Raw genomic sequence first — 22,651 nt, 5'->3', positions numbered from 1 at the left:
GTGTGTGTGTGTGTGTGTGTGTGTGTGTGTGTGTGTGTGTGTGTGTGTGTGTGTGTGTGTGTGTGTGTGTGTGTGTGTGTGTGTGTGTGTGTGTGTGTGTGTGTGTGTGTGTGTGTGTGTGTGTGTGTGTGTGTGTGTGTGTGTGTGTGTGTGTGTGTGATCGTTGGAGCTATGTGTAACTCAAGGCATATGCATATGCTCGAACGGGAGCTGCCTGGACGCTGCAATCATGTTGCGCACTATCCGTGCTGAGTGTGCTGACTTCTCGTACAATGTCCCACTGTCTGACTTCCTGCATAAAGTCAAGTGCTCGGCACAGTTGTGGCGAAATGTCGCTCCTCTGTTTTCATTTAAACAGCTCCTTATCCGTTAGCGCAGCTAGCTAGCACCAGATGCTAACAACAACAACAATGCACGTAAGGTCTCTCTCTCGCTCGCTCGGGCCACACATACACACACCCTCCCGGTCCTCCCAATAGCCAGTCGGTGCCTGCCGGTGAGCGTGGAAGTGTGGTCTGCCACAAGCGGGCGGCAGGAGCGGGACTGTCAGCATCAGCTTGTAGATGATATTTTAAACTTGATGCGCTCTGAAACTACGGGGCGGCCGAGGAAAAAAAATACACATGCGTTAATCGCGTTAAAATAACGCAATTAACGCGTTAACTTGACAGCCCTAGTTTTTATATGTTGAAAAAACGGAGGTTGTGGCTCAGTGTATTGGTGCGCTGATCTTCGGATCTGGTTCGAATCCTGCTACAGTCAACATTCTGCTGTGTCCTTGGGCAAGACACTTCACCCCAAATTGTTCCTGTGGGATTGCCCACAGTATTGAATGTATGTAAGTGGCTTTGGATAAAAGCGTCTAAGTAACAAGTGACATGTAATGAAACGTTTTGTGACATGGCTGCAAGGATCAAAAGTTGACTTCCTTTTCTACTCTTTGTTTGATGAAATACGCTAAAACTATTAGACTCGGGAGGATGAGTGTGCATTTTATTTTCACCCTGAGTCGTTCATATTTTAGAGCTTTGTCCACATCGCCCAGCACTAAAGACGAGGCAAACTTACATTTTTAATCAAATCCTCTGACTGAATACCTTTTCTTCTCCTGATACAAAGAATTTAGCGAATGAATGAATCTTTTTTAACCACTATTGTCCTCCTTTTTGTCTGCAGTACGAGTTCTCCCCTCAAACCCTTTGTTGCTATGGCAAGCAGCTCTGCACCATCCCTACTGGAGGAACATACTACAGTTACCAGAACAGGTACCACTCTTTGTGTGTGTCTTCATAAATGTTTGTATGTGTCCAAGTATAGCTTAGTAGCTATGGGTGGCTGTATACTAAACTTTGTATTAGGAATTTTAATCTCACTGAATCATCTCCCACGTGTTATGTATTTGCAAACACGGTTTTTTATTAAGTGTTTAAAAGGGCAATGAATGCAGCCGTTTGAAGTGTGTTACCCTGCAACCTGGGGTGGTCTGCTCCTCCGCTCTAGAGGGGCCGCTGGGATCCGGCAGGACCGTCATCCTGACAGGCTCGGCTGTAATGACTCTGCCTCTGGGTCCTGACACGGCATGAGTCCACAAAATGGTTTTGCTCTCATCATTTGTTAAAAGCCAGGTTCCAGTGTTGAACATACAGGGAAACACTGTGAAGACCCGACGGTGTCAGTCGCAGAGCAGCACAGCAGTATGTTGATGGTGTTTTGCTCAGCATCTACCGAGGGGCTGAGAGTTTGGTGTTGCTGCTCCTTCTCTTGCACAAAAGATGAAAAAATACATAAAATGTTTCCCATCAGTGCCTTTTCCTTCCACTCGCAGATGAATGCTTGCACAACGCTCCCTTGCGCCCCCTGCTGTACAATCTGGGTAACTGCAGCCCCCCTCTCACACTTTAACTGGGCACTTTGCACAGAAGCAGCCTGACGGAGAGCATGAGGCTCCTGCAGCGCGGCCCATTTACACTCTCAATGGGAGCTTAGGGGTTCCCAGCGCTCTGTTGTAAAACACAAAAGACAAGTGTTGTTGTGTGCACAATTGAACTGGACACACAAGTAGCCGAACACGCACCGTTGATTGTTGAACATGCTGAATGTTGTGTGTGTGTTTTTGCAGGTATCATTTCTGTGAGAAGTGCTTCAATGAGATCCAGGGGGAGAGTGTGACGCTAGGGGACGATCCCGCACAGCCACAGACGTGAGTAGACTGGAAGTTGATAAACCCACAATAAAAAAATGAATAAAAAGATTTCAGTGGTCGGTGAATCAGCCTGTTTTTTTAGAGGCTTATTAGTTATATTTGATGAAAGACCGTGACCCTCACACAGTCAGTGATAAGAAACAACCAGAGCCTAGGACTGAAGATAGCTAAACTAAAATATGGTTGTGTTTGTACAGTTCTCCTTACTAACTCTATTTATTCCCTTGTATTCCCGACACTTCAGGAGAATATCAAAAGACCAGTTTGAACGAAAGAAGAACGATGTTCTCGACTCTGAACCGTAAGTTGACACAAACCACACCCTGTCTGAGAAGGACTAATACTGACACTTATGTGACGTTCTTTCTTTGCTCAGTCTAATAAAACATATTACTACACTTTTGCAATGAATGCACAGTCTTTACATTTTCTCTCTGGATGTTTCTGATCAATCCCTTTGGTATCAGTGAGGCGTCAGGGCAACTGGGCAGTGTCAAAACACTCTGTCTCTTGATGAGTATTTCTTTCAGAGAATCCAGGCTCTTAGTTTTTTGATATGTAATGAGTTCCTTCAACATTGTCATTACAACTATGTACTCCCAGTAAGGCACTTTGGCATTTGTTGCTTGCTGCCAGTTAGGACATCAACATTTATACAAATGATGTCAGAGTTCATATAGAAGAGCTACGTAGACTAACTGTAGCTTGAGAGTGCAATGCTATACTTTAACCTTTTGGCCAACACTCTCAGTCAGGTAGGTTTGAGAATCTTGTTCATGTGTAGCTGCTCTGAAATGTCTGACTGTATGTTTGCTTTTCTTTAGGTTTGTTGATTGTAAAGATTGTGGACGGAAGATGCACCAGATATGCGTCTTACACTACGACACCATTTGGCCATCTGGGTGAGATTTCAATTTCTACTTCACTTAATTTTGCATAAATTGTTTTGTTGCATATTTTGAGTCTTAATTATAACAATACGTCTAATTTCTCTCACTTCTTTCCAGATTCATCTGTGACAATTGTTTAAAGAAGAGTGCAAAAACACGGAAGGACAACAAGTTCTCTGCAAAACGTTAGTTCATTTCTCTTCATCTGAGTGTTATGTATTTAAGGTCTTTGAATCAGTCTTTCAGTGTTCCCTGCAGTCTTCAAAATGTCAACAGATTATTGTGCCTTTGTCTCACAAGCACTGAAGACACGAGACAATTTAAACCACCTGCACATGGGCAGCATATGGCTTTCCTGCAATGGGGGCCTTTTTTATGATGTTGGCCTCACTGGTATTTTAGTTTGGTGTTTTTAAACCTGGAAACAATTCTGACCTTTATGTCATATGGTGCTAACAGTTTCAAGATTTCATGATGCCCCATAAATCTGTTCTAGTGCTTCTCTTGTTTTCTTAGATTGAAGGCTACTGCAGGCTTTTTAAGGACATACTGTGTAACCGCTGCTTCTCCATTCTTTTGGAAAGTTAATATTGTTTTCCTTATTCCTGGTTTTTACCACTATAGGGCTGCAGTCCACACGGTTGGGAATGTACATAGAGGACCGTGTGAATAAATACTTGAAGAGACAGAACCACCCGGAGGCCGGAGAGGTGTTTGTGCGGGTGGTGGCGAGCTCCGACAAAATAACGGAAGTAAAACAGGGCATGAAAACCAGGTGAGAGCACCACGGATAAGAACACAGGAGAACTGGGTGTATGTTGTGTAGGCTTTGTTACTGAACCCTTAGGAGTCGACCGCCACGCCGGCGTGATCAAAGAACCTGTTGTATTCAGGTTGACTGAATTAAGGCTGCTTTTTATTGACTCAAGGCCACTTGACTTGAATCGTCCCATTATGCTAAAGAGCTGAAAGCAGCAACACACAAGGCCAAACCTCGGGCTGCTGAATGACTCTTTCTTTCCTAAAAGCCTTAAATTAAATACTTATAATTTTTTGTGTAATTGTAAGAAATGTATTTCCTGTATTATGCACCGTATTCAAGATGATTCATATTATTTTTTAAAGAAATATTAAGGCTATATTAATAGAGTGAAATACAAGTGAAATGTATTCAAAACTGTAAAAAAAATAACAATGTACACGTCAGAGTGGTGAAAAGTTTTTTAAATGATAAACGTACAAAAATGGCTTATGTTTAAGAGATACCGAATACTTTGAAGAGGATTTTTGGCTATACAAGACACTTCACCCTAAATTGCTCCTGTGGGTATTGTCCACATTTGTATCAAAGGTATTGCAAGTCTTATATGTAATGTAAAGCGCTTTCAGCACTTGGAAAAGCTCTAAAATAAATACCATGAATTCTTCTTATTATACATATATAAAATCTCCAGCTTTGCACAGTCCTCACCTTCGTGTTTTGAGGGTCGTGTTCAGTGCAGACTCATGTGATGGTTTAGCTGGCATTAACCCAAGCCATCCCACTATGCTGTTCACACTTTTTTAATATTCAATCTTTCTTCATTACGACAGGTTTGTGGACACAGGTGAAATGCAAGAGACCTTCCCCTACAGAACCAAAGCACTTTTCGCCTTCGAGGAGATTGACGGCGTGGACGTGTGTTTCTTTGGCATGCACGTGCAGGAGTACGGCTCAGAGTGCGCATTCCCCAACACTAGGTCTGTACAGCCAACTCCTGTATGTAACACGTGGCAATAAAGCTGGCATTGGAGTGCTTTTTATGAGTGAAACTGACCATGTTCCCTCTCTCTACCTCTGCAGACGGGTCTACATATCATACCTTGACAGTATTCACTTCTTCAGACCTCGGATTCTACGAACAGCAGTTTACCACGAGATCCTCATCGGCTATCTGGAATATGTCAAGAAACTCGGGTGAGCCTTGCTCTAACGCTCCTTTTCTGCCCAACCTCTTTAAAGAGACGCCATGGGAAATAAGGAGAACGTCGTGATGACATTTCCAAGGAATCAAATGTCCTGACTTACACATGGTCTCTTTGCTCTATCTATGGCTGCAGGTATGCCCAGGGCCACATCTGGGCGTGTCCTCCCAGTGAAGGAGACGACTACATCTTCCACTGCCATCCTCAGGACCAGAAGATCCCCAAACCCAAGAGGCTTCAGGAGTGGTACAGGAAGATGCTGGACAAGGCCTTTGCAGAGAGGATTCTGCATGATTACAAGGTAAGGATTAGGATAAGAAAGAGGAGTGTTGTCATGTTACCTTTTTGGATTCCTGGGTTCATGATCTATTTTCCTGCTAGACTTCTGTGTGAAAAGTTGGTAGTCTGAATTTAATCTAATTTGCTACTATTGTTATTATCAGACATACACATCAAACATGTGAATGCTCAGCGTTTTGGATGACTGCAAACTAGTAGAATACATTTTGAAACGCTCAAATCATCCATGTCTTTTTGTCTTCCCCCCCCCCCCAGGACATCTGCAAACAGGCGACAGAGGACCGCCTGACCACCGCCAACGAGCTGCCGTACTTCGAAGGAGACTTCTGGCCCAACGTGCTGGAGGAAAGCATCAAGGAGCTGGAGCAGGAGGAGGAGGAGCGGAAGAAGGAGGAGAACACTGCTACCACTGAAACTCCAGAGGTACGGTCGGTCGTTGTTGTCATGTTTTGATGCCGAGCAAAGATACTAATGTAGTAGGGATGTGCATAGTGCTGCGTACCTGGACTCACATTCAGGTTCAGGTCCGGACTCAAGTCCAGAGGTTCAGGTTCAGGTCCGGACTTATAAGTCCGGACCTGAACCCATGACTTGTGTCAAGTTGTGTGAGTAACTAAAGTGAACTTATTGTGAGCTAATTATCAATTAAAAATTAACTCATAATTAACTCAAATTCAAACTCATCAGGTTTATTGTGCTCCCTTCCAACTTGTGTCTACATTTCTCTACAAAGTACAAATGTAAAAAAAACACTTTTTGCCACTTAGTCTACAAATAACTTATGACAGCAACTACAGTGAACTACTACAAAGTTCAAACCTTTTTTTCATTTACCAAACTAAAGTAACCAAACAGTCCCTGAGCTGACTGAGCCTAAATCCCTAAAACGTTGCTGAAAGGTAGAGTGTAGAGTAGAGTAGACTATACGCATTACACTGTTACACACCTACTATACAGTATAGACTGCACTGTAGTGACTGACTGTACAGTCAGAGTGTACTATACTGTCTGTATACCATGTCTTTTCTACAACTCTACATGTGTACATTATACAGTGTATACTACATACATAGTGATGTACATACTGGTAGAAATTAAAATCAATGTTGATATGGCGTAATTTTGAATTAAAGGTGGGGTAGGTAAGTTTCAGAAACCGGCTCGAGTGCACTCAAATTTGAAAGTACACAGCCGAAAAGAATCCACCCCTTCCTTCAGACTTCCTTACAGAGCACCTCATCCAACACACATGAACGCGCACATGACGTCAGCAGACTGGTGAAAGTGGCCGCCTGTTGCTGGCGAGTCATTGAAGTACTGCTGCAATGCACGCCCAATGACGGCACGCCCAATGAGGGCACGAGATACATTTGTGCGTGCACGAGATGGAAGGCTGACAGACAGGGCGGCAATCCAATCCGTTTAGCCGGCCCGGCTAAACGGATTGGGCGTGCTTTTTACAGTACTACGGCTTCCACAGATGAATTTTTTTTAATGGATTATTTGTCAAAGCACTTAAGATATTCATTGCTATCGGGATGTTAAGAGCGTTCCATGGAATATAACAAAAAGTGTTTCTCGAGCCGGTTTCTCAAACTTACCTACCCCACCTTTAAATACACTATTTAATTTAAATCAGTTTTATTCTGAAAAAAACGGAAGTTCACACTATTAACTTAATATTTTTATTCTGAAAATTATTCACTTCCGGTTAGCATTAGCATGTGGCGAAATGCTACGTTTTCAAACCGTGAATCGAAGGTGAAATGACATGTGATGTTGTACACTGAGCACACTGGGATTAGCACTCATGTATTGCCGCTGAATACCGTTTATCAGGGAATGTTTAAATAACCACAGACACCAGAATGATGTAATTTAGCAACAGAAAAAGGCAGGAATTGCATTGGACCCGCCCCCCGACGATGCCGGCCAATAGGAGAAGACCTCAGATGACAACAGGAAGAGCAAGAATTGATCTCTTCTACCTGCTGACCTGGGCTGATGGGAGATGAGGAGAGCGCTTCCTTTTGCAATTTCATTTGTACACCACCGCATCTTTTGTGTAATTAAATGCTGTTAACTTTTATAAGCTTCCCTTGACTCTCTTCAGTCTCTCCTCCCTTCAGGGAGGTTTTAGATGGTTTAGAACAAGAAGGAGAATATACGTAAGTGCTAGTTTTTTTGCGAGTCCAAGTACCGGTTCCCAACGTTCCGGTTTTAACCGGACTTGAACCGAAACTTTTTACAAGTCCAGTACCGGTTCGGCGTACCGGTACGCAGCACTATGTGTGCATCTCCATCACTGAAGCCGATGCGATGCGCATCTCGATACGTTGTCACGATACGATACATTAACGATACATTTGAAACACCAGGCGATGCGATACGATACGATTCACCCCTGTTGCGATACAGTTCGATACGCTTTGATTCAACATTATGTGATTCGGGGCGATACGATGCGATTCAACACGATGCAAAATAATGATACAATTCAATTTGGTACGACAGAGGATTTTGTTTTATTCCTTATATGCAGCAAATCATAAATTAACAAAAAAGTGCTTTCCATATTTGGTTGTCTCTACTAGTACTGCGCATCCCATCATGCTGTTTATGTTTTACCTTAAAAAAACAACACTTGGACCTTTCACAAACTAGCCTTTTCACAAGTGTAGTATTCTCTCTCCAGAGTACAGTACAATTGTATAACACCTCACAGTTAAACAATTTAAGGATGCATTGTCTATGATTAACAATGTGCAAATAACAACTACCATAGAGCAATGCCCATACAGCTGCCAGCCTGATCTGCTTAACACTCATTCATAGGCTAACTCACCAGAGAGCAGAAAGCAGTGGGTTCTATATGAACAATAAAGAATACAAATAACCTTTCACAAACAGCTCTATGATAACTGCTTACAGGAAGACATTTAAACTATTATTGGCAGTCACAGTCTGCTGTAAACTAAACACCTCTCTCTCAGACAGAACACCTCACTGAGTGATTTAACTCATGTCTAACTTTCAGGTTTCTCTTTTCAGCCGCAGACCCCATGTCGCCTCTTTATGTGCGTCGCTAAGTTCCTCGTACTACTTGTGTACTTTAAAGCGGCACGGCATCGTTAACAATTTGTGAGCGATTTTTCAACTTTGTCCGTCTTTCTTGAAAAATCCAAAGTGTTGCCAAACGTTTGATTTGTAGGTATTTTTCGGTGCGCTGTGTTTCTCTTTCTCTTCGACTTCCATGTGTGTTGATAACTGAGACTCTCTGCCTCCGTAGTGCGAAGCAAAGATCGTGTCTGCTGAGTGCTGACAGGATGAGAGGATATTATATGAATGAATCGTTCTTTTACTGATGCAAAGACGCTACAATCGATGCATCGCAAGTTCAACCTAAACTGTAGCCGATGTGCACTCTTTCAACCGGTGCACTCCCATTTTGAACGTTTATGCCGGTGCACAGATGCGAATCTTAACATCCCTAAAATGTACAACTTCATGTTTTTGGATCTTTGAGAGCTGTTTTGCACTCCACAGCTTTTATAACCCTAACATTTCTTTATTAACATGGTTAACACATGGAATATTAAAGATGGAGAAAAGTCAAAATATGGGATCATTTGGTACTTCTTTTTAAAAAATTATCTGTTGTATATTTCCCACAGGGTACACCAACCGACAGCAAAAACGCTAAGAAGAAGAACAACAAGAAGACCAATAAAAACAAGAGCAGCGTGAGCCGAGCCAATAAGAAGAAGACTGGGATACCGAATGTAGCCAATGATCTGTCCCAGAAGCTTTACGCCACCTTGGAGAAGCACAAGGAGGTCAGACTTGTTTTGATTTTGTATTTGTATTGAAGCCATTGAAGCCAATATTAACATTTGTTTATTAGATTGTTATAAAAGGCAATGGTTTGTCATTACTATTGGATTTCATGATACTCCCCCCTCAGTGTAGTGATAGCAGTTGGAGTTTAGCTTGTGCTTATATCTATATTTATTTTCCCCGACTGCTGAAGGTGTTCTTTGTGATCCACCTCCACTCCGCTCCCATGGCCAACACCCTGCCGCCCATCGTGGACCCCGACCCCATGCTCTCCTGTGACCTAATGGACGGCCGCGATGCCTTCCTGACTCTGGCCCGGGACAAACACTGGGAGTTCAGCTCCCTCCGGAGGTGCAAGTGGAGCACCATGTGCATGCTGGTGGAGCTGCACAACCAGGGCCAGGACCGCTTTGTCTACACCTGCAACGAGTGCAAACACCACGTGGAGACTCGCTGGCATTGCACTGTGTGCGAGGTGAGTGACTACTGAAAGATATGCCATTAGCACGCTCTGATGAGTTTTTCCACTGGATTGACTTGGATGAGGATACATCAAGAACAGTATTTATGTTCCTCATTGAGTACGAATAACCACCTTCTAAATGAAGAATTCCAAAATGTATTTCCATGAATGAGTAAAGTTCAAATATTTGTGAACATTAGCTACTCTCTGGTAATAGGAGTGAAAATATTTCTATGGAGCAGCTCCAAACTTTATCCTTGATAATATCACACAATTACAGTTTCAGCACTCCACTGTTTGGATCTGTGAGAAGGTTGTTCATGTTTACTCGTACTTTTCGACTGACAATGCTCCTTTCCCCCCTGCAGGACTTTGATCTATGTATTAATTGCTACAACGTGAAGGGCCACGAGCACCAGATGGTGAAATGGGGCCTCGGCCTGGACGATGACGGCAGCGGCCAGAGTGGAGAGGCCTCCAAGAGCCCGCAGGAGAGCCGGCGCCTCAGCATCCAGCGCTGCATCCAGTCCCTGGTCCACGCATGTCAGTGTCGCAACGCCAACTGCTCTCTGCCGTCCTGCCAGAAGATGAAGCGAGTGGTGCAGCACACCAAGGGCTGCAAGCGCAAAACCAACGGGGGCTGCCCCGTATGCAAGCAGCTCATCGCTCTGTGCTGTTACCACGCAAAGCACTGTCAGGAGAACAAGTGTCCCGTCCCGTTCTGCCTGAACATCAAGAACAAGCTCCGCCAGCAGCAGCTGCAGCACCGCCTGCAGCAGGCGCAGCTCATGAGGCGGAGAATGGCCTCCATGCAAGGCAGAACCATGCCGCTACCGTCCCCCCCGGCCTCTGCTGCCCCCAGCACTCCCAGTGCCCACACCCAGCCCAACACACCTCAGACCCCTCAGCAGCCGCTTTCCAACCAGCCGCAGACCCCCAACTCGGCAGGCGTCATGTCCCCAACTTTTCCCAACGTTCCTCGCAACGGGCAGCCTCAAGCACCGGTGTCCCAGGGCAAGCCCGGACCCCAGGCTTCCCCCCTGCACCAGCAGCAGTCCCCTCTCCCCCAGCCCCCACTCCCTCAGCAGCTCCAGCAGCAGCCGCCCCTCGCTGCAGTCAAGATGGCGCGGCACATCGAGATGATGGCACAGGCCCAGCAGCAGAACCAGCAGAACTACCGGGTCAACATGAACGGCTTAACCATGAACCCCCAGCAGCCTCAGCAGCGCATGCCCGGGCCGATGCAGCCGCCCATGCAGATGGTGCCGGGCCCCCGAGGACCCCAGGTCATGCAGCCCGGCATACAAGGTCAGTGGCCAGGAGCCGCGGGGCCGATGCAGGCGGTTCAGAGCCAACAAGTGGGCCTGGTACCAGGCCAGGCGCCGCAGCAGGCCCTGAGCATGCAGCGAGGCCTGATGGTCCCGGGGCAGCAGCCGGGACAGAGGATGATGATTCCCCAGCAGCCTGGTGCTCGGCTACAAACGCCCCAGAGACCGGGAGCCATCGCACCAAACGCCCTGCAGGACCTGCTCCGCACGCTCAAGTCTCCGAGCTCCCCCCAGCAGCAGCAGCAGGTTCTCAACATCCTCAAATCAAACCCTCAGCTGATGGCTGCTTTCATCAAACAGCGAACAGCCAAGTACCACGCCAACCAGCCGCAGCAACCGCAGCAGGCGGGTCAGCAGCCGCAGCAACCAGGCATGCCAGGGATGCAGACCATGGCCCTGCCAGGGGGGGCAGTCCAGAGGCCGGCGATGCCCCCCCAGCAGCCGCAGCAGCCCCCTGCACAGGGCTTGGCTGCATTAGGTGCCCAAGGGATGATCAACGCAGCCCACACCAACCCACAGATCCAGGAGCTCTACCGTCGGCAGCTTTTAAGACAACAACAACAGCAACAACAACAGCAACAACAACAGCAGGGGGTGATGCCTCAGGGCCATCCAGGCCAGTTCCCGGCTCAGACGCAGGGCACGGCAGCGACATACTCCCAGCTCCGCATGCAGCAGCAGCAGATAGCCATGCAGGCCAATGCAGGAGCCGCCGGGGGGCCCATGGGACCACTGCCCCCCATGGCTCAGATGGCCCAGCCCGGCATGGTGACGGACTCCACCAAGGCCTTACTGCATCAGAGAATGCTCCAACAGCAGCAGCAGCAGGCCATCCTCAAGCAGCAGATGGGCTCTCCTGCACAGCCCGGTCCCATGAGCCCCCAGACCCACCTGCTGGCTGGCCAGCCCCAGGGTGGAGCCCACCTCCCCGGACAGCCCACACTAGTAAACGTCCTCAACAACCAGGTCCGCTCCCCCGCCCCGGTCCAGTCCCCCTGTCCGCCCTCGCAGCAGCAGCCCCAGCAGCCGCGGCCACATTCCAGCCCCTCCCCGCAGGTCCAGCCCCAGCCCTCGCCCCAGCACCCGCACCACTCTGGTTCCCCCCACCCGGGACTAGGGGGCCCGCTCTCAGGGTCCCTGGAGCAAGGACACATGGGACACCAGAACAAAGCGCTATGCTCCCGCAGCTTAACACGCCCAACAGAGGGGGGCTGAATAGTGACTTGGGTTTGGCGGGAGACGCTACAGGGGACACTCTGGAGAAGTTTGTGGAGGGATTGTAGCATTTTTGCTCGGAACTAAAAAAAAAAACACAATCTCCATCCCCACTCTATTTTTCCTCGGACTCTTTGTCCGATGGAGGGCTTTGTTTGTTCTTTCTAAGGTTGAGAGCATTTTTTTGTACTGACATGTAAAAAGTTTCAACTGTTGTAAAAAAAGAAATTTGGTCGAGGAAAAAAATAACAAAAAAAAAGCTAAAACTTCGAGGGAATGTAATTGTTTCCTAAAAGTTGCTTCTCAAATGGAATTTAAATCACAAAGAATATATTTTTTGGTTGAGACCAAATGTGTTCAATACTCAATTTATTTTTGGTTTGTTTTTGGTATGTTTTCATGCCTTTCTCCTTTCTTTTTTAAAAAGAAAATGTACAATTGCATTATATTATTCATATCTTTTTATTTTGTACCTTTGGAAAATAAACTTAAATAATTGTTGTGTTGAAACTGTAAAATAATTTGTCTGGGAATTTGGGCCAGGTTTTCGTTCTTTTCTCAAGCTGTTATTCCTGGCAATTGTAATCTAGTGTTGTACGATTACTCCGAAACGATGCGTTCAGGGACCGCTCCCCTCCTCGTTGTGTGTATGAAGAGCACTCAGTTGTATTGAAATAGGAAATGGACTGCGGCGGTTGTTTTATACACGGGCATGTACACGGGCGCACATGAAGACACTCACACAAACCCTCACTGTCACCGAAATAACGTCAGCTGGTTTCACAAACACAGAAAACAAGGACTGCAACCTACATCTCAGTTGCCTGGAAATGGGAAAACGTTGTCTTGCTGGTGTGGAACATTGTTGCTTTGACATTAAAAAAAATAATTTGTCATACAAATGTTGTAAAGTGTGAGAAAGAGACCAGCCCCCTAAGCTGAGGTGGAATGATCACTGGTTGTTTGTCGGACACATCTCTGACGGAGCCACATCCTCTAAATGTTACACTAAGCTGTGTGCGATAGAGATGAAAGGCACGTTTGAGATTCACCCTGAGGAATATTTCATCAACTCTCATTCCGCTCACTAAAACTTGAATTGGGGGGATTTACTTTTTCTCCTATTGTAAATCAAGTTAAGAAAAATACTATAAATATAAGGAAGAGAGATGAAATCACTGTATAAACTGGTTAAAGACTCATTTCTTACTTATATACCATATTGTTAAATAAACTGTGCAGCAGAATATCTCCAGTACTCTGTTGACCAAATAATGAAGCATCACTCCTGTGTGTACCTCCTTTGTTTCAGATCAGTTTTCCCTATCAGCATTAAGGTTGCGTTTAAAAACAAGTGATAACGGTTAAAAGGGTGGTGAGTTTGAAGTGTCATAGTTTCGGATCAGAGTGCATGAGTTTTTAATCGGAGTAACAATTTGTAGATAGAGCTGACATTTTGTAAACTGTAAACGGTTACTAAAATGACCACAACACGGACCCGGTGATTAAAGGTAAAGGTAAACACTGAATAAAGTAGTTTCATGTGTTTCTCCAGGGCAGTTCGGAGCTGCTAACCGAGCTAGCTCAGCTTGTTGCTCTGATAACTTAAGATCCAGACGTCCGTGACTAAAATCCGGTTAAATATAGTTAAAAAAATACCAATTGTATAGTCAATTCCTGTATGTTTTAATATCGCAATATATATCGCAGGGGGGGGGGGGGGAATCGCAATGTCAGTTGTTTCCAATATCGTGCAGCCCTAGTCCTGTCAGGATTCCATGCTCATCATAAATATACCCTTAGAGTAGACTATAGTTACAGTGATATTGGAAGGAGGGTTGAAGATGGTGTTGTTTAGCTTTTAAACACAATTCTAGCAGCAGTAATCTCAGTTTTGTCAGACATATCCAATATCCTACATTAGGGAAACCATTAGAATTACACATTGTCTGAGTAAAATAAGCAGAGGTAACACAGACATAATCTCAGTACTAGTTTTAGTACCAAGACAAGTAGGCCTACTGGGTGAAAACACAAAGTATCAAAGTTATAGATTGTGAAAAAGTATAAGCAGTACATACAGAATAAATAAATGCAATACAGAAGCATTTGAAGCATATTAAAAGTTCCATCAATTCCATAGCAAAGGGAGAAAGAGTAATGTTTTATTTAATTCTTCTGCAGGTCCATGTGTAATCAATAGGCTTGTTTGAGATGAGCTGCGGCTCGCCTCCAAAGTAGACGAGAATAGCCGATTGCAGCCGGCGGAGGTCTCAGAAATGTGTTTAATCGTTAATGTCAGATATGTACTAAGTAAATACATTTGTTCCTGCTCAAGATTAGATTTAGCTTTATTGTTATTGCCAGTGGCGTTTTTATATACAAAAGTGGTGGGGCACAAAAAACTTAGATGTCTATATATATATATAAGCTTCTGCAATGAGGTTCATGGCTGGTGAGGCACTGGCACTGACTCTTCAGGTTTACAAATATTATATTTTGACCTAAATCAAAATACAATATTATTTTCAAAAGCTTTTTTTGTCTGATGCTTCGATTAATTTTAAACAGACAGTTCAACAAAAGGATACCCAAAAAATGTAATTTTATCATTTAAATATGGAATTGTTCTCTCTTAGTAAGATCCCATTTTCAATAAAATTGCGCTCTTACCTTGACTTGAAGATGAAGTCCATTTGCCTATCCTGGACAAAAATCTCTATTACTTTTTTGTAAAAGTCCTCCTTATCTTCTTGTAGTTTCAAAAGTCTATCATAAATCTAATCGATAGATTTATGATTCGAAAATTATAAAAGTAGGGTAGACATGTGGATATTATCCGGCTGAACAAAACGTGCATTTATCTAACAGGTAGGCCTACGTTTCCCACAGATCTTATTTTGAGCTATTTTCTCAAATGATGTGAGATGACTTATGGTGGGGATGGCAGCTCACTGTTCAGGTTTGAACGTTTGATTTGAGGGATTGTTCTGCAAGCAGCTGGCCGCGTGTTGCTTCGCGACTGACAGTCGGAGCTAGAGCTACGGGTCGTTAACGCGTCCTCCAGGAGCTGTGGCCGGCTGTGCGCTGTGCAGAGCCTCGACAGACAGGTTTGTGTCAGCTTGTTGCTGGTGATGGCTGTGTCCCCGCACCCTCTCCCAGCCAAGTTGTCCTGATTGCCGTCTTATTTTTTGTTTGGCTTAGACTTTCTGGTGACGACAGTGTTCCCGCTTCCTCTCCCATAAAGTTGCCCTTATGCTCTTTTGATAGTTCTGCTTGTGGCGTTGTGCCCGAGCTATCATTAGTGCGAATGCTGTTTACAGCATTCCACTAGTGCTTCAAATCTTTAATCCCCTTATTATTATTTCAGCCAATACTTTGGCTCTCCATAACTTCAGTTTATTTTCAGCTACAGAAAACATTCAAATATTAAACTATTCAGTCTGTTCAGGAATCGATGGGAAACCTTCAACTTTTTCAAAATATTTCATACTTTTTGAAATATTCAGCTTTTTAAACTCTTTTTTTTAACATTGAAGTCAATGGGAGATGCCTTCAAATCAGCCAATACTTTAGCTCTCCATAACTTCAGCTTACTTTCAGCTGCAGAAACCATTCAAATGGTAAACTATTCAGCCTTTTCAGCAATTGATGAGAAACTTTCAACTTTTTCAAAATATTTCATACCTTTTGAAATATTCAGCTTTTTAAACTATTTTTGTTAACATTGAAGTCAATGGGAGATGCCTTCAAATCCTGTTTTCCTACACCTTGCGCCAAATGCTACTCCTTCCACATACTTTCAGCTAGACACTTCATTCCGGCTTTCAGATGACCACAAGACCTTCAGCTATTCAAAATTGACTTTTATTGTTGATATCTTTTAAACTTTTTGAGATATTGAATTTAGTTTGGAGCTTGGTAGAGGCCTTTTTCAGATTTTAACATTAGAGTGGATGGAGCAGCTCGTTAACGCTAGAGTGCTTTGATCTCAAAACAGAGTGCAGCAGTGCCTGAAATTCTCCCCAAAAATTATTTTAAACTTGCCATAATTCCCAAACCCTACACTCCTCAGACATATTTTTTCATGGAAAACGTAGGAAAACCTCCCCTAGGTTGGAAAATAAAAAAAATTAAGAAAAAAAATTAAACAAAATGCCTCTTGAGGGCATGAAGAGAGAAAAAGTCCAGCTAGCTCCCAATTGATCCCCATGTTAAATTGTTCTGGATCTTTCTTCAGAGCAGGGAGAAGTACACTTTAGACAAACTGCTCCCATCTCCACATTGTACACACAAAACCCCAAAAAACAACATATTTCAGTTCATTGGGGTTCCCTGATGCTCACGGTCTGGTAATTTTTTGATAAGAGCCATAGTTTTTGAACAGGTGGCAAAATTGTCAGATATAATCCCCAATGCATTCTGGGACTCAGTGCTGCAGTTGGTTGTCATGGTGTTGCTGGGCAGATTGGAGCCAGACACATACACGTGAGTCACATCATCCAATCAGAGCAGACACCATGGAAACCTTTGATCTCTGGGTTTACACACACAGGTGTTTGTAAACATTCAATCACTACTACTTACATTTAATATCTTTATTTAACTCCTTCAGCCTAATTTCAGCTGCAGGAACCATTCAAATATCAAACTATTCAGCCTTTTCAACACATGATGGGAAACTTTCAACTTTTTCAAAATATGTTATACTTTTTCAAATATTCAGCTTTTTAAAGTCTTTTTTTTAACATGGAAGTTATTGCAATGCATTTGAGCTGTAACAATTAACACACACACACTCCCTCTCGCTCACACACACACACACACACACACACACACAGACACACTCTCTCTCTCTCTCAAACACAGGCACACACACACAAACACACACACACATACACAGACACACCACACACACACTCACTCTCAAACACAGTCTCTCTCTCTCTCCCCTCCCTCTCTCTCTCTCTCTCCCTCCCTCTCTCTCTCTCTCTCTCTCTCTCTCTCGAACGGTCAGATATACAACTCAATGCATTCTTATGGGATGCAGTGCTGCAGTTGGTTGTCTTTGATCACTGGACACACACAGGTGTTATGAGTAGGTGATCAGGAACAGAAACAAACACTGACAGACTGGACTTTAACAGACTGTCTAAGCCTATTCTTTTCTGTCTGATGGAGACTTCATACAGACTTCAACAGGTTCCACATATTGTATACATTATTGGTGACGTATGGTTTTAGTCGAAAGGTTTGCAGTCAAAATAATCTTCTGCTTTCCCAAGCCTTTTTACTTTCTTTTCTCATCTTAATACAAATTCATTCACTACTACTTACATCTGATATTTCACTCCTTCAGCCTATTTTCAGCTGCAGAAACCATTCAACTATTACATTATTCAGCTATTTCAGGACATCAAGGCTATACGTGTTGTTATTTATACCTTTTTTAAAACATTTTCTTTTAAATATTAAGCTTTTTCTGCATTTTTGTAGCTAAAAGCAGCTACCATTCAGCTAATAACATATTCAGCTTTTTCTGCATTTTCAGCTAAATTCAGCCATAAATGTTCACAGTTTACAGCATTCGCACGCATCTTCTGCAGGAAATGCATTTTCTAGTTATAAACGTTAGTCCTTCACACCTATGTACATCAGCGGCGCCGGATTCATTTCAGAAGTGGGGGGGGCCAAAAAGTGCGTGTGTATGTGACACAGGCTACTTGCCAACCCTCACGATTTTCGCGGGAGACTCCCGTTTTCCTCCCGGGGTCATATTTATCCCGCATTTCTCCCGATTTCTGACTAAATCTGATTTGTTTCATTCTAACATAACGCACCAAATGTTACTGTTTCCACTCGGACTTCAATACAGCCACACCATTGTTTGGTTTCCATGGTAACGTGTCTCTTTAGTAGCGCGAGCAAATGAAAGTCTGAGAGGGTCTTCAGGAGGAAGATGGTCAGAGAAAACAGAACAAGAATGGACAACTCAACCCTCTGCTCACTCCTTTCCTGTACATTAAACTATACAGACCAGCCCACATATGACAGCGCAGTTGCTCATTCCATCTCTTCTTTTTTCCTGCTACGCTCTTGTTTGACAAGCTGAATGTTGACTGGTGTTTGACTGAAGTAAGCTCTGTGAAAAGTTCCAGTTATTAACTCGGTATTTACAAAGCTGTCATCTCCACATTTGGAGAAAGTTACAAGCCGTTTGACAGCATCACATCTGCATATTTCACAGAAGGCTCGTTTAGTGGTTTTGCAAATAATTAACCACTCTCTGTTTTTGTACCATTCTGCATTGAAGTACCTTCTCTTTGCCCAAATAAGCTTTTATTGGCCCGTCACAATGTCCCGACAACAAACCTCCATGCAGTCGGAACCAGCCTGTTTCGGTTCAACGATGCCGGCGGCGGCGGTTTTGACAGCCTCTGCGGCCGCAGAGCTGCTGCTGGGGTTCATCTGGCTGCGCTGGTTCTATGTTTGAAGGACCAGGCTCCGGAGTTGTGGATGTCAGGGATGTGACATTCAAGTTGTTGAATTTCAGCTTAGTTTGACTGTATTTTGTTTTCTTATGCGCCGGTTCTTCTGACATGTTTGCAAGTTTATCTATCTAGGTTAACGGCTGACACACACTGAACAACGTAACACATAACGTAAACAACGTAACAAATAAACACATCTAAGCTTTGTTATTGGTTGTAATGTACATGGATACATGATTTGAATGGTGTGATAATGTCCTATTTCATTGGATTAAAATGTACATATTCTTCCTGTTATGTCTGCCTGCTGTATTTTACCTAATGCAAAGTGACCTGCTCCATCGAAATCAGTCGCATTGATCCGAAGACACATTTTGAGTTGTATACACTGTTGGAAAGAGGAGATTCCTAGCTTTCTAATGATATCAGGATTGTTTTTGTACTACATTAAGCAAAATATGTCACATTATATAATGACTGTCACCGAGTCATCATTTTGAGAAAAAGGCCTTAAAGTTTCCTCTTCTCTGGATCGATGATTATTAGCGGAGCAAATGATCAAAGTAGTACGGAGGGAAGATATTTTCGTTTGGATTACTGGTCTGGGGGAGCTCGCGAGTGTGTGCGTGTATACCACGTGTGTGTGTTTGTGTATTTTTGCGTTTGTTTCCCGGGGAAAACTTTCAGGAGAAACACCGGCTGTTGTTATGCTTGCTGTGACGTCAAATTACTCCGTTCTCCGCTTGTAATTATGCCGTTAAAAGCTTCAAAGCTGTATTTATCATCTGAATTTGCCGAAACAAGTTTAATATTCTGAAAGCCAAGACTTTGTTTATTTGAAATCAGATGAAAACAAACTGTAACGGACCCTGCGATGTTATCTATGATTACTATGCCTTACATTCATAATGTCAGCGGAGGGAGGGGAAGCGGCGCTGTAGAAGAGCATAGTGGCGAGTGAGAGGCGAGCTGTGTTCTTCCCTTTACAAGCTTAAAAAATGCCTGTACAGTAGCTAATGAGATTGAATATAACAATCAACAATAACAAAATATACACAGCTAGATCAGATGGCGTTCTTTTTAGATGCGACTTTAGAGTAGAGGGGAATTATTGAAACGGGATGTGTACAGGATTCCGCGGCATCCGCTGCTGCGAAAATGTGGGGCAGGGCCGTAAAGTGGGGGGGACAATGGCCCCCTGGCCCCCCTGCTTCCGGCGCCCTTGATGTTGTACATCACCATTCAAACATCTTTTAAAAGTTTAACAAACCCCACACAGCTCAGTGAAATGTTGACTTTATTTGATCATTTCAGTAAAAACTAACGTTCATATTTCTCTTTGATTATAATACTGATGAACGTTCAAAACAAAGCACTTTGGCAACTTACCACATACGTTTTAAAATGCTTAATGAGCACCGTAACTTTCATGATATAATTTCTCCGTCATAATCGTTTGTTTCCGTGAACGGCCGACTGTTGTGTGACGCAAATGCTGCGGCTGCAATGCATTGTGGGGCAGCATTTTCTCCTCTCCTTTCGGTTAGGGAGGTCCAGTGGTTCCTAAGCTAAAGGAGATTATAAAGGAAGTTTGAAACCTCCTTTCCTATCATCTAGAGCAGTGTTTCTCAAACTTTTTCATACCAAGGACCACTTAACCAATAAAAAAAAACTCGCGGACCACCTAACTCCACAAATATCCCAAAACACATCGTTTTTGTATATTCTCATTTTTTGAAAATGGTACAAACAAGTGGCAACATGTGTGATGAAGGTGTTTATCTGGGCTATATCATGCAATCGAAAGTGAAACTTAAGCTCGCTCCATTGCGGAGATATTCCCGCGAGAGTGCGGAAAACTTAAATGTATTTATTTATAAAAAATGTGAAATGTTACCAATATACTCACGGACCACTAGGGGGCGCTCACGGACCACCAGTGGTCCGCGGACCACACTTTGAGAAGCACTGAAGGGCTGCTTCTCAGGTCGACTATTTTCATTTCCTCGCTCCTCGGTCCTCGGTCTCACCGGAAGTTGATTTGCCTGCGCCATCTTGAGTACCGTCCCATGGCTCTTATTTCTGCCGGAGGATCGAGGAGCGAGGAGCGATCATGGAGGAGCGATAACCGAGGAACCACCAGACCATCCTCCGATGAAATCCTCAGATACTCACCCCGCCCCCTTACTGTGTATCGCTCACTGATTGGACGAGGCAGTGCATGCACTGATCTGATGCTTCTTGACATGAGAGCAATACCCCAGCGGAGTGAAGAAAATACATGAACCTCACGGGACTCACTCCTCAGTTTATACCGTGTTTTGTTTCAATTAATGTATCATTTAGTTACAAATATGTGATATATCTGAACAACAAAGTGGTCACAAATCATTTTATTCATTTTTTGGAAACATTTTCATGATCACTTTTTTCGTTTTACATTTTCATTTATTGTCATTTCCATTCAGTCAGTCATTAAGTGCTATTAAAAAGTTAATGTGCTACATATCCACACAAACACACAAAGTGTGCAATCCAATGAATGTTAATCTAACTGGGTTTTGATAGATAACATATCTCTTTTTCTTCTCTCAATTATTTTATTTCTATTGTGCACTCTAATCAATATTAATCAAACTATTGTTCGTTTACATTTTAAGAATGGCGTTTATCTTTTTTGAGAATGACTTCTTATTTTATTTCATGTATTTGGATCTACAACAGATGATACTAATGTTTATGTCAGTAAATGTGCACTAACAGAGGCGGGGGTGTTTGTGGAAATAACGGGTACACAGCTGGCTGCTGCCAGACGAACAGCTGTGTAGCGTCATCACAAACGGACGTCGCTTCACGTGACGCTCCGGAGGAAAGGACGTCCCATTGCTCTTAAAACTCATTTAATCATTTAATCGACCTGAGAAGCAGCCTTCTCAGGTCGATTAAATGAAATCCTTAAATTAAATTAAATCCTTGCTTCCCTCACTTGCGTCGTTTCCCTGCGTTTAGTCTCTCCCACCAGGGAAGCATGGAGGGACACAAGGAAACCACGAGAAGCAGGGAAATGAGTTTTAAGAGCAATGGGACGTCCTTTCCTCCGGAGCGTCACGTGAAGCGACGTCCGTTTGTGATGACGCTGCACAGCTGATCGTCTGACAGCAGCTCTGTCCCCGTTATTTCCACACACCCGCCTCTGTTAGTACACATTTACTGACACAAACATTTGTATCATCTGTTGTAGACCCAAATAAATAAAATAAAACAAGAACTCATTGTCAAAAAAGATAAACGCCATTCTTAAAATGTATAAACGAACAATAGTTTGATTAATATTGATTAGAGTGCACAATAGAAATAAAATAATTGAGAGAAGAAAAAGAGATATGTTATCTATCAAAACCCAGTTAGATTAACATTCATTGGATTGCACACTTTGTTTGTTTGTTTGGATATGTAGCACATTAACATTTTAATAGCACTTAGTGACTGACTGAATGGAAATGACAATAAATGAAAATGTAAAACAAAAAAAATGATCATGAAAATGTTTCCAAAAAATGAATTAAATGATTTTTTTTAGTGTTGACCACTAAATGATACATGAATTGAAACAAAACACGGTATAAACTGAGGAGTGACTCCCGTGAGGTTCATGTATTTTCTTCACTCTGCTCTCATGTCAAGAAGCATCAGATCAGTGCATGCACTGCCTCGTCCAATCAGTGAGCGATACACAGTAAGGGGGCGGGGTGAGTATCTGAGGATTTCATCGGAGGATGGTCTGGTGGTTCCTCGGTTATCGCTCCTCCATGATCGCTCCTCCGGCAGAAATAAGAGCCATGGGACGGTACTCAAGATGGCGCGGGCAAATCAACTTCCGGTGAGACCGAGGACCGAGGAGCGAGGAAATGAAAATAGTCGACCTGAGAAGCAGCCCTAGAGAATTCGAACGGCACTTA

At 43.6% G+C, this 22,651-nt stretch overlaps 1 protein-coding gene across 1 annotated transcript in view; it reads left to right on the top strand.

The window, feature by feature from the left end:
* crebbpa (CREB binding protein a) overlaps nt 1-13,486 on the top strand; it is a 95,983-nt gene extending 82,497 nt beyond the window's left edge. Inside the window, 14 exon segments of the mRNA XM_034239104.1 lie at nt 1,177-1,265; nt 2,120-2,200; nt 2,448-2,504; nt 3,028-3,105; nt 3,211-3,278; nt 3,718-3,868; nt 4,687-4,833; nt 4,937-5,050; nt 5,194-5,359; nt 5,614-5,781; nt 9,033-9,194; nt 9,389-9,670; nt 10,027-12,136; nt 12,139-13,486. Of these exon segments, the coding sequence (XP_034094995.1) occupies nt 1,177-1,265; nt 2,120-2,200; nt 2,448-2,504; nt 3,028-3,105; nt 3,211-3,278; nt 3,718-3,868; nt 4,687-4,833; nt 4,937-5,050; nt 5,194-5,359; nt 5,614-5,781; nt 9,033-9,194; nt 9,389-9,670; nt 10,027-12,136; nt 12,139-12,269 (3,804 nt within the window). The 3' untranslated portion in view covers nt 12,270-13,486.
* The last annotated feature ends 9,165 nt before the right edge of the window (nt 13,487-22,651 follow it).

The sequence above is a fragment of the Gymnodraco acuticeps genome, unplaced genomic scaffold (genome assembly GCF_902827175.1).
Source record: "Gymnodraco acuticeps unplaced genomic scaffold, fGymAcu1.1, whole genome shotgun sequence".
Lineage (NCBI taxonomy): Eukaryota > Metazoa > Chordata > Actinopteri > Perciformes > Bathydraconidae > Gymnodraco > Gymnodraco acuticeps.
The sequence above is the reverse complement of the archived record's forward strand: the minus strand, read 5'-3'. Positions and strand labels throughout refer to the sequence as shown.